Source organism: Desmodus rotundus, chromosome 6 (assembly GCF_022682495.2).
Source record: "Desmodus rotundus isolate HL8 chromosome 6, HLdesRot8A.1, whole genome shotgun sequence".
NCBI lineage: Eukaryota > Metazoa > Chordata > Mammalia > Chiroptera > Phyllostomidae > Desmodus > Desmodus rotundus.
The window spans coordinates 3,986,273-4,003,129 of NC_071392.1; the positions used below are offsets into that span (position 1 = coordinate 3,986,273).

At 46.4% G+C, this 16,857-nt stretch overlaps 1 protein-coding gene across 2 annotated transcripts in view; it reads left to right on the plus strand.

Annotated features, from left to right (window-relative positions):
* DOCK4 (dedicator of cytokinesis 4) overlaps nucleotides 1-16,857 on the plus strand; it is a 318,642-nt gene that overhangs the window by 241,627 nt on the left and 60,158 nt on the right. For both annotated transcript variants that reach the window (XM_045197367.2, XM_045197368.2), the window contains exons 26-27: nucleotides 4,453-4,551; nucleotides 12,251-12,345. In XM_045197367.2, the coding sequence (XP_045053302.2) occupies nucleotides 4,453-4,551; nucleotides 12,251-12,345 (194 nt within the window). The remainder of the gene's footprint in view (nucleotides 1-4,452; nucleotides 4,552-12,250; nucleotides 12,346-16,857) is intronic.

Sequence of the window (16,857 nt, forward strand, 5' to 3'; positions counted from 1 at the left end):
TTTTCAAACTGCCTCATATCCATAGGGAGGGCTGTCCCGTCCAAAGGTCGGGATTTGCCAGGCCTTCGGTGCATCCTGTGCCCCACAATGATCCGTGCAACATCAGAGACTGGAGAAGGCAGGGAAGCGAGGTCGTGGATGGGTCTGGGGTGCTCGTGCAGTGTTCCGAATTTTGGGAAAATCACACGAAGGGAAACATTTCCCTGCACCTATGCCGTGCATCTTGCTGTGGGAAGAAACAGCTCCCAGAGTGTGTGAGGTAAAATTTGCTGAGGAAACACACACTTCAACTCTTTGGGACCTTTGATTGTTTGGAGACCTTTTTTGGGAATGCGCAGGTGGACCTGGTTTGAATCCCACCCTGCTTCTTGGGCCAGTTCCCGACTAAGCTTCTGTTTCTTTGTCTTTAAAACGGGGAAGGCAATTGCACGTATCTCAAAGTTTGTGCTTCAGATTTCCTCAAGTCAGTGGAAAAATGTTTAAGCAATCTCAGTCCATTTCAGTCTTTGGTAACTGTGGTGGCCACAAGAGTCACCGTAATTGTTTTTACAGCAAAGTATCATCGTTTGGGGTTGTTGTAACGAATTCCATGGTGAGAAATATGCTCTGGTCATTCCCAAAGTCATTTCCTCTGCGCAGGGAAGACCTGTCTAATTTCTCCATCACTTTCTCACCGAGAATAGCTGTCTGAATAGTGAGTCTTTTCTTTTCTTTTCTTTTCTTTTTTTTTAAGATTTTATTTATTTTTATAGAGGGGAAGGGAGGGAGAAAGAGAGGAAGAGAAACATCAATGTGTGGTTGCCTCTCATGCGCCCCCTACTGGGGACCTGGCCCACAACCCAGGCTTGTGCCCTGACTGGGAATCGAACTGGTTACCCTTTGATGTGCAGGCTGGCAGTCAATCCACTGAGCCACAGCAGCCAGGGCTGAATGGCAAGTCTGCGTGTGGTCCGACCTCGAGCACTTTTCAGTCCTTACAGAACAAGCGCCCCCGGAGGCGGCCATGCTGTGGGTAAAGTGGTTCCCACAGCTGGTCGTTTGAGGCTGTTCCCGTTCCAAGTACCCTGGCTTGCTCCCCGCCTCCCAGAATTCCAGAAAACTGTAGCCCGATTCTTACTACTTACAGGGATTGTACTTCTTGTTCTTCCGCCAACTGTTCTTTGAACTTTAAAATGCTCTCTCTAGCTGGAAAAAAAGAAAGCAATTTGGATTTCCAAAATCTAATTGTACATGGAGGCAGCTTTTATAAAGTAGCGTGGATCACCAGTTGTCCACGCCTTCAACTAACTGGACTCCTGAGATCCCTACGATCTGTAAATGCTTCTTTTCTTTGTATTTAATTCCATTCAGCACCATGTGTGATGCAGGTGACTCAGCTCAGCAGCGGCCACGTCTAAGACACACTTTGGTGTGTTTCTCTAACGTTTTCGTGCACAACGGCCTTGTGGGTTGGAGAGGGGAAAGAATACCAGGGAACTCTGTGAGAAATTTCTGGAAGAAATTGCGCCTGTGGATAACAGGAGGTTTCTTGCAGATTTGTGTTGGGGCCACCTGATATCTCATTCATAGTAATTAATAGAAACGCCCATTATCTTCGGTCTGTACATCAAACAGATGCAGGCCACTGACGTATGTGATGCTTCAAGAGTGTAAACAAAATTCTGTAGGTAAAGAATTCCTCACTGAAACTACGTAAATGTTGGGCAATGATGGGTTTTTATAAATTTATTCTTTTCAACAATTGCGAGGGTAGGGTTTTCATCTAGACCCTTAAAATCTCTCAAAAAACAAAGGCAATTACTGAACACCGAGGCCTCTTCACAGTGTTAAATGTGCGTGGAGTTCCTAAATCGACAGGTGGATAAATAAAGCGGCATCGTAGAGTGGATGGTGGGGTGGGCAGCGTGTGGGCAACCTGCCAGGGTTGGGTATCCACTGCTCTCCACTGTCGTCCGGCTTGAGTTGTTCCCATTGAGAAATCGCTTGTCCTTATCTTTGCTCCTCGCTATGCAATGTCTTTTTTTTTTTTTTTCTTTTCTGTGACTGGTGTAAAGATTTTTTCTATCTCAGTGGCTATAAACAATTTTATTATATTGGGTCTCAGTGTCATTTTTCCCGTTCTTGTGCTTAGGGCTTGTTGAAATTCTCTGATACATGGGTTAATTATTTTCAAAGAATCTGAAATTGTCGCCTCTATTTCTTCAATTAGTTCTTCTGTTTCCTCCTCTTCTTTGAGGTCTGCAAATAGATATATTCTGCTACTTGAAGTTGTCCTATGGTTCACTGACGTACTTTTCTTTTTGTTGTTGTTGGTTTTTCCCTCTGCTTTTTATTTTGGAGAATTTCTATAACCCTTTCTTCAAGTTTAATGACATTTTCTTCTGCAATGTTTAATCTACCATTAGTCCCAGTCAATACATTTTCATATCGCACGTTATAGTCCCATCTCTGGAGGTTTACTTTGGGTTCTTTTGATATCTTCCATGCCTCTGATTAACACGTTAAACTTTTCCTCCAGTTTCCTGAATATGTAGAATACAGTCACAGTAGATATTTTAATGTCCGTGACTGCTGATTCTGTTATCTGTGTCATTTCTGGGTCTGTTTCTAGTAATTATTCTTTCTTCTCATTTATGTGATCATTTTCCCTGATTCTGCGTGTGCCTGGTAGGTTTTCACTGAATGCCAGACATTGTGAATTTTACCTTGGTGGGGTTGGATTTTTTTTTTTAATTTCTAAACATAGTTGATCTTTGCTGTGGACTGAGGATACATTTCTTGGGAACTGTTCATTTCACATCTCGCTTTTGAACTTTCTTAGGTAGGATCAGAGCAGCATTTGTTCTAACAGTAATTTTTCCCTGCTCCTGAGGAAAGACCCTGCTTAGCACTCCAGCTGAAGCCCTCTTAACAGGCATGTTCCGCCCGGATGGTGGGAAGAGGCAGCATTCCCACCCCAGTCCTGAGCGAGCACGAGGGGCTCTTCTCCCAGCCCTGCTGGGTGGTTTTTTTCTAGCCTCGGGTTGTTTCCTTTTACACACGTGCTAAAGTATGAATAATTGTGCCCCTAAGTTTTCTAATTCTTGAGTTAAGTATCAAGGTTTCCTTGTTTGTTAGTAATGTGTTGAGCTCAGAGGATACTTCTGCTGGCCCACACTGCTTAGTTTCTCAGATATTTGCCCTGAGAAGTCTGCAGGGACAATTCTCTTCCGTGTGTCTGTGGGCGTATAAACGATACTCAAACGCAGGGGGTCAGGGCACACCTCCACACGTGGGTATCCAGACGTGGCCGTGAAGCAGCATCTTCAGGCCTCCTTGGCAGCCGAGGCGGGGCGGGGGGGGGGTGCGGAGGGAGGGGCATATTTGACTGTCCTGACTGAGCTGTCTCTGCTGGAACATCCCACTCCTCAGGGCTTCTCATCTCCGATTTTACATGTGATCCCGCAGTCTCTTTCCCGTAACGTTGAAGAAACCAATTCCTAATTAAACTGCATTTCTATGAGTTTACAGTCAGTTACCACTGATTGCTTCTCCTGTTGTGTTTGTATTGTTTTAAATGTAATTAGGATTGTATAAATGTAATTAAAAGCATATCAATTCTTTGCTGAGCAAAAAAAGGTTGACTTGCACAGAAATACCGTAAGTTAGAAAAGCTTTAGGAAATGAACATGATAGCACTTTCATAGGTCTTCCACTCTATGATGCTGTGTATATTTTCTTTTCCATTATTGTTTTTAAGATTTTGGGCTTCGTAGGGGTCCATCCCGTAGCACCAAGCACAGAAGGGTTGCAGGGCACGTATTTTTAAAAGGAGGTTGGAAGCTACTTGTGCATTCTCGGGCTTTCTGCGCACCCTGCAGTTGACAGATGAGCACTCTGCTGAGCTAGGAGGGCCGAGTGAATCCAAAAATGGAGCACAACGCCACCGCAAGAGCTGTGGTCGGCAAGGTCTAGGGATGGCCCCAGTGCTGCTGATTTCTAGCTGTGTAACTCTGGGCAAGTTTTTCAGTCCACTGACCCTTCCTTTTACCTTCTTTCAGTAACTGTTGTACTGCCTACCTCACGGCCTTGAGGTGAGGCTCCAATGAGGTGATGCATGAAGGTGCAGTAAATGCTGAATGGTAGGGGCCTCGTTGCCACGCCTCCTCTAAGTGGGCGGGGTTCCTTCCCCAGTGGAAAGCTTCCACTCAAGTAAAGAAATCCACCCAGGACTTAAAAATTCACGTAGAATGAGGAAGTGGTAATCATCCCAGGAAGAAATTCCGACTTTGATATTATGGTCAATTTAGATTAAGAAGACTTCATTGGGTGAGTTTGGATCATACTGGGGTTTTTTGGTTTTGAGTGTTCTATTTTAGGGTAGTTCCAAGTAAATTGCTGATGTTCTTTTATGTCCTTACTGAAAAATATGCTTGCTTTTTCTTTTCTTTTTTTTTTTTCTTTTTAACTTAGGGGGAGTTTGTTGCTTGTCTCTTGTCCCTACTGCGACAAATGACAGACAGACATTATCAGCAGCTTCTCGATAGTTTCAATACAAAGGAGGAACTAAGGGTAAGTGACATTTAAAAAACTTTTAAAAATATCTCTTTTTAACTTCTCTTGGTCTTCTTGATCGTTATGCAGACAGTTCCTTGACAATTGCTTATCCTGTTTCCATTAAATTCTAAGCTACTTTTTCTCAACTTCATGCACTCAGCTGCTCACCCATATTGGCTTTTTAAGATTTTTGTACGCATGCAAAGTAGTTCACACTCATTTTGGACAAGAACGTAGGATTTAAAACGCCTGTCATCAAAGTGCGGTAAGCCAGAAACAATGACAGAACTCACGCGACCGAAGCACATCGAGTGCCTCCAGTTAAGTGGACTCGGAAATGCTGCCTCCACGGAAGATACAGGAGCTCCAGGAAACGTATGGGCTGATTTCATCCCTCTGAAGCCACAGCGGGAAGTTCTGGCTGCCTCCTTCTGACTGGGGAGCCGGAGTTGTATTAGATGTTCTCTGTCAGCTACCGGCTAGTCAATACACTGTGCTCGTCCCACACGCTGATATTAAATTGAAAATATTGATGCCGGGTTTCCACATACCCTCTGATCCTTGCTGAGATTTAGGGAACGTCCGTGCTTCCTTCCTAGTGTTCACGAAAAGCTTGGAAGTTGATTGTCCTCAGCCGAAGAAATGACCTGCACTCGGTCCCTGCCTACTTTCATTTTTCTCCCTGTCTCCGGTTTTCCAGACGACTTCACACGTGAGACTTCACACGTGAGCCTTCACATGTCACTATGGAAAGGCCCCTGGAAAGGCTGGGACAGTGGGTACAGTCCCACTGTGATGTTACACAGTTGGAAGCCTTCCCGGTGCCTTTGGAGCGGGGACTTGTACTTCTTTAAAAATATAGATTCTGCGTGAGGGTCTCTTATCTTTGATTCCTAACTGCCTGGGGGAGGCATCGTCTCAGACAAGGCTGTCAGTGACCTTGGAGCAGTGGTCAGGCTGAGTCACGTGGGACAAGGAGTGGGGTGGGCAGCCCTGACCTCTCTAGCAGCCCCCCGATTGCCATGTACGCTCTCAAGCCTGCGGACGCCGCATTTCTCATGCTTGCATCTGTTCTTGAGTGTAGAATTAAAATGGATAAAAGGTGTTTGAACCTTATGGATTGAGAGCCGTGTGGTTAAAAGGGAGGATAATTGTGCAGTTACTAACTTTCAGCAGATGTTGACAGTGAGCAACCGTTAGGTCTGACAGAAGAAGCCTGGGACCTCACAGTTCAAACTCTCTTCATGCCTCAGTGTTAGGAAGGGCAGGTGAGGCATTGAGTATGGAGTGTGATGCGTGCAAACAGCCTCCTCCTGCACCCCTGCGGGGAGCTAGATGCAGGGCCCACCTTACATCTCATGTCACTACCACCCCCCGCGATGAAGGCTGCTGCTGTTACTACTACCAACTCATTGGGAAGGAAGGCTACGAATTCCATTAACATCAGAGCTCTTGGCTAAGGCAGCAAAACTCCACTTTTTCTCAAACTTTAACAAACTTTCCTAACCCAAAATCTTTGCTATCAAATCGCATAACGTTTCATCTGAGAACTTGTGAAGAGTAATGGAGTGATTCTAGTGGGGCCATGGGGATGTCTGGGAAAGGGAAGATTGGTAGAGGGGGAGTTATTTGGGTTTTGTATATCTACATTGAGGTTAAAAACGGAATAAATAAGGCAACTATCAGTAAGGAAAAGTAGAGCTTGACAGAATGTTAGAATGGAAATTATAGCTGATACTGCAATTAGATACTAAAGTCTCACACAACCCGGCTGGCTTGAAGGACTAAGTCCCTCCTCCCTGTACGTGTATTCCAGTCCCCAGGGGGAGCTTCTGGCAACACACAGGCGTGAGACCTGGTAGGCTGTTCTCTGTGCTGTGAGATGCTCACAGCTTTTAATGCAGTCCTACTATTCGCGTGGGTCGTGCTTCTTCACACAGTGATATCTCATGGGTATATTACATAGTCCGCTACACCTTTTGTTCCTCTCAGCCTCGTTTGGCGATGCTCCATGACGTAGCCATCCCCCTTCCAACGGGCATCGGGGATTTTCTGACTTTGCCGGTAGAAAGGACACAGGGGCACACACGTGTCTTGGGACCTGTTTCTCTGTGGATTTATACCCTATGGCTGCAGAGTGAATTCCTGGAGTAGGGCTGTCGGACCAGGCTGACAAGTTCTATATTGTGATTTCCAGATTAATATTTTACTGTTTTTATTCCTAGTGTTACTGCTTTTTTTCTTAACAATTCAAAGAGAGATGTGGCCCAGCATTTCCCAGTGGTTCTCGAAATCAAAATGCATTTGGAAAGTATGTCCCTTCTCAAGTACCTGCTAAGGCTAGTGGAGTGGGAACTGCATTCTCGCTCGGAGAGCCCGGCTGCCCCAGGGTCCCTGTTAGAGTGGTTTCCAAATGGCTTTTTCACAGCATGCCATTTCTTCTTGTGGCCCTTGAGGACTTGTGGGGGCGGGGGTGATGCACCGTGGCGGCAGAAATGCCTGAGGACCGCCTCTCTGCCTTGCTGGATTCTTTCCTCCTCTAGAACATGGCATTATTTCAGAAATGAACAAAGCAGAAGCTAAGACGTGATGAGGGTTTTTTCCTCCTTCTGCATCAGGAAATTTTATTGCATGCCCACCTTCCCCTGGGGGCTAAAGTGTTGTCTTCATTGCTGGCATTTCTGTAGATGGAAACAGTGAGTCTCCTCTGGTGATGATGGCAACTTTTCCTACAGAAATGTGCAGCCTGCTTTAAAGCTGGAGCTTGTACGTGTTCTGGAAGTTACGTACAGTGTTACTTGTACGTTGCATTGCCTCTCATGTGCTGGCCCACTAGCTTTCAAAAATCAAATCTGATCAAGGCTCGAGCCGACTTTAAACCATGAGGACTAAGCATTCTCTACAGGACAGAGTCCAAGGTCTTGGTCAGGTCTTCCCTCTCCTCAGTCTACCTTCCTTCCCCATTGTCCTCCACCACTTTCTGAGCCCCTTTTGCTCCAGCCCCTTAAAATTGTTTGTATACTCCTAACAAATCATATACATAAGTTTTAATTCATCAGAATCTTTTTTTTTTTTTTTTTGCCTATTTACAAAGTCTGTTCTACCACCAACTCACTGCTATTGCCTGATTCATACTCTTACTAACTGCAGCCCTCCCTCGGTGATGGCGCAAAACGGTGCGTTGTAATCATTTGTTGTCCCCTTGTGCTCCTGATGACTCTGGGTCCCGTGAGAGCTGGGCCCGTCACTGTGTCCTAAGCAGGGAGCCTGGAATATTCACACAGCAGCAAATCATGGATTGATCTATGTTGAATGAATCAACTGTCTTAATAAATGTATGCTTGCTTCTCAAGTCATTTTTTTCTATACAATTATTTTGAGTTACAGTCTTTACTTTGTTACAGAAAAATAGGTCTGTAGCTCTTGAAGACTGAAGACCATTTAGGAGCTACTTTTGCATAATGTACCCAAGCATTCAATGTTAAGGATATGAACTTCAGCGTGATAATGATTATTAACATCCTGTCATTGAATGTAAACCCCATATCAAAGGTGTTACACGTATCAAATTTGTGGCAAATTTTTAAATCACGTTTGACTCTAAATTGTAAGCCAAGGACGTGTGATCCTAGAAGGCTCTGTCCCGCTCATTGCTCTCGACAGACAGTGTCCAGGCCTGTCCCCCGCCTCACGCTGCTTTCTTTTCTGGATGTCTTCACTCACGTCTCCCGGTCTCAGACGTCCACGAAGTGTTTCATGGACTCAGAAGTGTTTCCTACTCCTAACTTCTGTCTGTGCCATCCTAATAGCCTAATATCATGTATTAACATAAAACAACTTTTTATATGTCACTATCAGAAAATCTTTGTACAACACAAGTCTGATCCTCTCGCGTGTCTGCATAAAACTCCTCATTGTCCTCCCGTGGCCTTCAGGATAAGTTCCCCAACTCCTTACCGTAGAAATGGTGTGGGATTTATTTATCTTCTTGTAAAATTTATTTGTTTTTTATTGATTGGTCCCAGCTTATCATCTGTCCGTCTGTCTCTCCATCCATCCATCCACCCATCGTCCATTCACCCTTATCCCTGTGCATCTTTCAGCTCCATTCCATTCCCTGCCCCCCGCCCCCCCTTGCCGTCGGGCCGCTCTGCGCTCTGTCTTCCCGAGGTGTGCCGGGTGCTCTTCCTCTGTGTGGAACCCCTGACCCTCAGACTCATCCTCATGGTAATGCATGCACAGATCTGTGTGGTTTTTGGATTTATATTCATCTCTCCCCACAAAGCGTGAGCTCCAAGAGGCTAAAAGGTCATGTTCAACTTCATGGGGTGCAGCAGGTCACAGGCGCACCATAAATATCCGTGCATAATGCAGCAGAGCCTGTCTCTTACCCCATGCAGTGTCCGCAGCCTCTAACGCAGTGCCCGGCACCCAGGGAAGCACCGGCCTTCATGAAAGAATAAACGCTGGTGACAATTACTAAAACCGCAGTCGCTGGCTCTGCTCTGTCTTCTATTGAATGTGGGGCTCTTTTCTTTCGGAAGGTTTTCCCATGAACTTTCTTCCTTGAGCCTCTTGTACACCAGAAAAAGTGTTTCTACAAAGTAGCACCTCCCTGTTTGTGTTTTATACTTTGAAGTCTTACTTGAATAATAACCGCAATGCAGCTGAACTACCGTGTTGTGCTATTTGAAGTACACAGACTAAAAAGCAACTGCTCCCAGGCTGCCAATTTTAAAACAGTGGCATATACAATACTTATTTCTTTGTGCTCTCCAAACAGGAATATTATTATAGCAGTGTTCTTTTTTTAATTATAAAAAGACTCAGTTACTTATTGTTACACATGCAAAATAATTTCACATACCCATGCAAAAGCACAGCGTCAGAGAAACGGTCCGAGCTGACAAGCACTGAGATGGGACAGGCGAGGAGGCGCCGCTGTCTCTGGGGAGGGAGCAGGCGTTGAAGAGTCCAGCAGCCGGATCTCAGCGCTTTTACATGCTGGGACCGAGGTGAAGTCGAAACCTGTGCCTCAGCAGTTGGTGGGAAACAGTGCCGGACTACGTCACACAGAAGCACCTCCGTGCAAGGTGTCGGGTCGCTGTCTGATGCGGCAGATGACAGTTTAGAAACCAGAAAACTGTTGTGTGCCGCCTGCATAGATAGGGATCGTACTAACTTTTTAAAATCTCCTCTGAAGGAGACCACACGGCCCCCACGCTTCTCAAGAGTAAGAGCCCAGCTCCAAAGAGGTTCAGTGAATTGCCAGGTTCACTGGGCTAGTGAGTTGCAGAGCTATGATCAAAATCTAAGTTTTCTGATTTTTTTGTACAATGTTCTTTCCTTTTTAAGTTTTCTACACTTGGGTGTATTTGGTTCTATAAGAGGAGATGAAGCTTGAGTTGGATGCAAGGGTGAGAAGTTTTCTGAGGGGAAATAGTTATTTTACAATGGGAGGCAAAAGTAGATTTTCAATTGTGAGTACGCAAAACACAGAGTTTATTCTTGTATTGTTACGTATTATGTATCATTTTTCGCAATAATAAACCCGCTTTTGCCCTGCACGTAGGCACCGGCCCAGTGTGACAGGAAGCTGTGCATTTTATTTTGTGAGGTGAATGGGGACAGGAAGCCTCCTAGACCTGGAACACTTTCCCTTTGTCCCCAGGGTTCCTAAAGGACCCCAACGTTGCCAGTCCAAAGATGGTGCCTAGCCTCCTGGGGGCGGTTCTTTCAGCCATTGTTTCCTCTGTGCAGCTTACATCACTCACCCCCCCCAGACCACCGTTTACACACGCACCACCATCTACATACACACACACCCCACCACCACCTATACACACACCACCACCATCGTGTACACACACACACACACACACCACCACCTACACACACCTACCACCCCCACACACAGACACACACAGACGTACCCCGCAAGACTAAGGGCACTTCCTCCAATTTCCAATTCCGTTAAAAGTTTCGAGGGCAAAACATGAAATTTCAGCATTGCAGAATTTACTTAAACTGTTTCCCACTCGTTACAGGCTGTGGAAAATGAATGGCTCCCTACTTGTGTGCTTCTCTTTACTATCTGCCAGAGCAAATGCACCGAGATAGGGAATGGAGGTGGGTGGAGCCTGCAGGGGGAAATGTGGGCACCGCTTTCATGGGCCCTGAATGTATTCACGTCCGTCAGGTTAGCCCAGGAGAATCAACTGAGAAACCATTTAGAACAAGTCTCAGAGCTGCATTAAAAAGGGCCTCCCAGCTTGACCTACTTCGGGGAAGGCTAGAAGGTGAAGTGTTTCCTGAAGTCACCCCACCTGCAGGGGGAGCCATTTGGGAAACTCTCCCTGGTGAGCCTGTAGCCGAGGCAGGGCCGCCAGGTGACCTCATGGGCGTGCTTCCACGTGGCGCATACGTATCAACGTACGTGTTGATGCCAAAGAAGCTAAAATAAATTCTTGTCGAGATGTTGACGAGCTCGATCAAAGCTTTCAGAGTGCTGAACACACACACACACACACGCAGTCACTGCATGCATCGTAGGTGATTGTCATCTTAGGTTTTCAGAGTCTGTCTATCTTCTGATGATTTGAATGACAACCATAATCTTATATTCAAGCAGCGGACATGTTTAACATAATGTGCTGTTGGGTTTGAGAAGTAAAACTTTTGTATTTGGGTTTGTTTTTTTTAAAAAATATTTTAGGCAACACACCATTACTGTTGCCCGCAGTCAAATTGTTAGATGTTTTCCTTGCAGCATTTGTGATTACAGCAGAAATTCTTTAAGGATTTAGTTAATAAATCTAAATCAGCAGATGGAGCCCGTTTCTTTTTGAGCAGGACAAGCTCCTTCTCACGCATGGCCTGTGGCGTGTGATGAGGTACAGTGTGCCGCGGCCTTCTAGGCCGATCTCCTGTAAGGTTTTAAGAAGAGACATTTCCAGTTTCCATGTCTGACAGTAGCTTCTTGTCAGAAGTGTTTCCCTGTGATCTGCTTAAAGATAACATTTCAGGAAATACCACTGCCCTCTGCCGTGCGTCTCCGTGAAGAATGCCTACATACTCCATTGTAATTGAAAAATAAATTTCAAAGAAAAAAAGAATATTTTTACACTCCACAGCTTCTAAGGACTGGTTACTGGGTTCAGCTCAGCACACGTTCTTGGTTGTATGTGTTCCGCACACCCAGACCCCACCCATCCCATTACGGCTGCGTCTTCAGAATGCTCTCTGAGGAACATGGGCTTTGGTTCGAGGTGCTTTTTGATGAACGGCACTTTCTGAGTTTGACACCACTTGGGCAAAAGCCGAGCTGAGCCAGCACTGTCCGTAGTCCTTATGAGTTGAGCTGTCTGTCCGTTAAGGCACTGGAATGGGGGATAGAGACAGTGTTTGCATGCCCATCCTCTGTTATTAGTCTTCCACGTTACCTCTGAGACCTTAATTTTTAGCCCTCGTGAAAGGAAATGAAAGTCATTTCCACTGTGCATGAGAAAGAGGAAGGGGGGCACACATGGGAGGGGGAGCCCACCGATTTGAGGATGGGGAGGGGACGATTTGTTTGGGGTCAAGTATTGCAGTGCGGCTCCCTCCTTCTCTGTTACTGCTGTGGAGGTGGGGACAGCCGCAGCGTGTGTGCGTGTGTGTCACAAATAACCAACAACTCAGTGAAACGGTCTGGTCTGTTCCCTCCTCGCCCAAGGACTTCCTGCTGCAGATCTTCACTGTGTTCCGAATACTGATCCGCCCGGAGATGTTCCCGAAGGACTGGACCGTGATGCGCCTGGTAGCCAACAAGTAAGACAGTGACAATGGCGGGACTTGAAGCTCATTGTTTGCGGCAGCGGTTTTCAACCTTTTCATCGCATGGCACACACAAACTAATTACTAAAATTCTGCAGCCCACCAGAAAATTACCATATTTTTGCCGATCTTACAAAGGCGATAGACTGGTTGAAAATCTCTGGTCTGGGGGTAGAACACAGGACAAAATGGTGTTTTTATTCTGATCTCAAGTTCAAAACCTCCAAGTTCTGGGGTCTTTTTTGCTTTGCCCCTGAATTACCCACTCTCACCTTTTTTTATATATATAAGATTTTACTTATTTTTATACAGAGGGAAAGGGAGAGAGGAAGAGAGGGAGACAAACATCAATATGTGGTTACTTCTCACGTGCCCCCCATTAGGGACCTGGCCCACAACCCAGGCTCGTGCCCTGACTGGGAATCGAACCAGCTACCCTTTGGTTTGCAGGCCAGTGCTCAATCCCACTGAGCCACCAACCAGGACCCTACTCTCACTCTTTTTAAAAATTTATTATTATTTGTTTCGAATAGGTGATACGTTAACCTGGTTCACAAATCAAACAACAGAACAGAGGGTGCACTGAGCCTGCACTGAGAGGGTGCACGCCCCCCCCTCTTTTATACCCGGCCAAGCCTGTGGTGACCCCATCATTAGTGTCTGCGTTGTCCTTCCACGGTCCCTACACCCGGTCAGGGTCCCTGTATCGGAGACTCACAGGAAGCAGAGTGTAGATATCCTCCCGCACCCGGCTCTTTCCTCCAAAGTCCTGGCAGTCTTTCCACATTAATACATACAAAGCCCCTCATTCTTTTCTTTTACAGCAATACAATATTCCGCTGGAGGGATGTGCCCTACAATTTATTTAACCGGCCCTGTCGCTGGGCACTCGGGGCATTTCTGACGTGTCATAATTCATTCTGACATAGCAGATGACACTAAGCGTCCCAATGTGCTGAGCACTGGGACTATGGGCGACCCTTGAGTTGGGCACGTGACCGTTGAAGTGCCTCTTATCCATCGGAGTGCCAGGGCCAGTGGGGAGTTGAAAATAGTGCTCCGAGGGAAGTTCGGCCTGGAGAGGGACATTTGGGAAGAAGTTAGAGTGTAAAGTTGCATCTTTGCTGGGAGTTGATAAAATGAGCTTGCAGTAGGCATATCTGGTGAAAACTGAAATGATACGAGGTTGATGCTTGAAGGAGCAGGAGCCGGGATTGGCCACTAGGGGGCAGCCAGAAGGGCAGGCATGGGGGAGGGGGCGCTCGTGATTTACCTGCTGCTGGTTTCCTGCCCCTGTCCTCTCCAGGTCCAGAGTGAGGATGACGTTCTTCAGGAAACCGGCCTGATCTTCCTTCCACACTTGTAATTCACCCCGTTTCACAAACATTCTTGCTTTAAAGCCCGTCTTTGCCCTCTTCTCCTTTGTCTTCTTCTCCAGCCCCCAGCCCCCTCACGCTCAGGGCAAAGGTTGGGTGCTGCAGGTCTCCACCTGTAGGCCGGAGACTTCCTGTCTCTTCCCCAGGTGCCCAGGTATATGGGATTTGTATATGGGATTTGATTCTGATTAGATATGCCGGACGTGACGTGTGCTGTGCACGCATGTACCGCTGCGGAGGTGTGAAAAGGAAGTGTTAAAACCTTGTGACATAACAGATAGTATAGTATGGCCTATTTCACTTTACACAGGTACAGAAGCAGCTTTTGTCTTTTTATTTCGAAGACTGACTGAACCCCCTCAAACAGGTCTCTAGAATTTAGCCTGTTTCATTTGATGTCTGTGAGTAGGATCAAATATCTCTTCATCTGGCTGTCCAGATGCTATAGATTTATGTGGGAGCCTCTGGTCACATATCTGGAATTATTATCAATATCTCCTGGGGATGGGACCTGGGGCAGGCTATGCGGTGACACAGGGAGCCAGGCCGGAGGGGGTCCAGGCTGCTGCCACCATCCTCACACAGCGTCATCACTTGGTCATTCTGCCTGCCCTGTGCAGGGAGGGACAGTTCGACTCGAATTAGAATTTTCAGTGGCAGAAATTCAAACAAGTGTATTTGACATTTTGTTTTCTACGTACATAGGCTCTGCCTGAGCTTCCTGAAACCATGACAACCAAGTGGCTTTTTGATATTAAATGCCATCTCTCTCTGCAACCCGCCCCCCTGAAAAAAATTTTCTCCTCTGTTTATGAAGATATCATGGTCACATGAGTAGATAACAGACCTAGAAGTACAGACCCTGCTTTTGAGTAAACACGTTATGGTCAAAATTTTCATGTGCAATGTTAACCAAAAAAGAGCGTGATTTTGTGTGAGAGGGTTCTGTGCGAGACGTCGGGACAGAGGTGGCTCCCATGGCAAAGCCAAGAACAAGGCCATCGGCCTTCACTAAGGGCGGAGATCTCATTCCATTGCCTCCCAGTCTGAACCCACAGGGACCGGGTCCCCTTTTCCCTTGGCTGTGGCCGAGTGTGGCCGTGGCCAGTCCTGCCACAGACAGAACTCCAGGGCCTGGGAAGCCCCTGCCAGGGTGGAGCAGGCCACCTACTCTCCGCCGTCCCACACCCCCTGTCCTTGCTTCTCCCCACTCACCCACCCGCGCCGTATCTCACTCAAATGACAAAAGCACGTGAGAGTTTTCTTGCTTTATAAATGCAAGATAGTCCAGAAGTAAGCGTCCAAGTCCTTGAGCTTTATCGGCAAAAAATAATAACATCTATGAGATTGGTAGGAAAATAAATTTCTGAAAAATGTTAAGGATACATTAAATACGTTAAAGAGCACACACCAGAAAGAAAAAGTTCCCACTTTGCTAAACTGTGTAGATGCAAGTTGCAAGAGCTACATCTCCATCTCTGAAGTTCACCCCCTTTTCTCCCCTGGAACTTTCTCAGACAAATATGTGGCCAGGGCCCCTCAAAGAGGCATTTTAATGCCAACTCCCATGCTGACTGCCAGCCTGTGTGCCTCATCCATGCTGAGTTAATGACAGCTAGCAGAGAAGTCACCCTGGCCCTACCCTTGAACTCCGCAGAATAGCTCATCCCTCAAAATACATATTATTTTATGGGATGGTTTTTTCTTCCTGCGTTTTCAAGTAAGTTAAATGCCCTTAACTTTCACCTGTAAACTGCGTCGTCCCAAATCCTCTGCCTCCCTGCTTTGTCTGAGTCCAGCCAGGAGCCGTGACCAGACCCCTGGGGATTAGCGTGTTCTCTTGTTTATTGCCACCTGACTGTCTAGTGTTGTGGAACTTCACAAGGACAAGAAACATGACTTCTCTGGCCTGCTTGCTGGCAAAGCTATACTGCACCCACGGTGAGCTCATGGTAGATGTTTCAGATGAGGACAAGTGCTGAATCCGAGGGGGAAAAAAGAACATGAGGGAGATGGAAACTAGGAATCAAAAATACAGGACAATTTGAGGTGGGCTTTTTTTCACCCCCTTCCCCTCACATTGCAAAGTACAGCACAAAAATAAAGTCACAGCTTCACAGACATTTTCAAGGAAATGACTCTTTTAACAGACTTACCGAGGAAAGTAGGAAGTCTTTGGCTCTGCAGTTGAAATTTTAGGCCTTATTTTGTTTACCTTGTGCACATGTTGACTTCATACATACCATACATGTTCTTTTGTGGGGTTTTGTGTCCCACCAAATGCTGCATTATTGGCGTTTAGTTGACTATTACCTTTAACCAATTTAGCTTTCAGATGACGTCAGCGTAGCAAATAAGGATTTATGGAATCAAAGGGGAAGTCATCCATTCCTTCACAGCCCATTCACTCAGCAACTGTTCAGCACCTACCGTGTAAAATAAAAGCCATATGGAGAACGAGCACCGTTCTGTGAGATGTCTGTGAAAGGCACCTGTTCTAGACTGGGAGAGGAGGGGCCTTTCATAGGGGTGAAGCTGGAGCCCGCAGTGAAAGCAGGAGGCAGCAGGCAAACAGCCGAGGAAAAAGGTTCTGGGCAGCAGGAATGGCCTATGTAAAGGCCCCGCACTTAGAGTGAACGTGGCATCTTTAAGAAATGGAAAGCCTGCTTAGTGTGGCTACAATAGGAGAAGGGAAGGAGGCAGTGACGAAAGATGAGGCTGGAAGAGGAAGAAACCCAGGAAGAGGGCCCAGACGCTGGGAGGGAAAGAGACAAAAGGGAGACCGGTCAGGTGGTTAACGTAGCAACCAGGTAAGAGATGATGGTGGATGGAGCAGGTGGATGTCAGTGAATGTAGTGGGGAGGTCGATTTTGAAGATAGAAATGAGAAAACTTGCAGATGACTGGGTAGAAGAAGAAGAAAAAGAAACTGGCTGTTAGGATTTTGGCCTGAACTGAAGGGCATGTGCTGGTGCCATTCATTTAGGGGAAAAGAGTGGGGAAGTCGCTGCTTTGGGAGAGTGTAGGTGAAGATTCCTGTGTCGAACGCAAGTCTGAGGTGATGTGAGACACCAGGTGAAGATGTGGAGGCAGAAGCCAGAGATGCTCACATGAAACTCAGGGAGGAGATT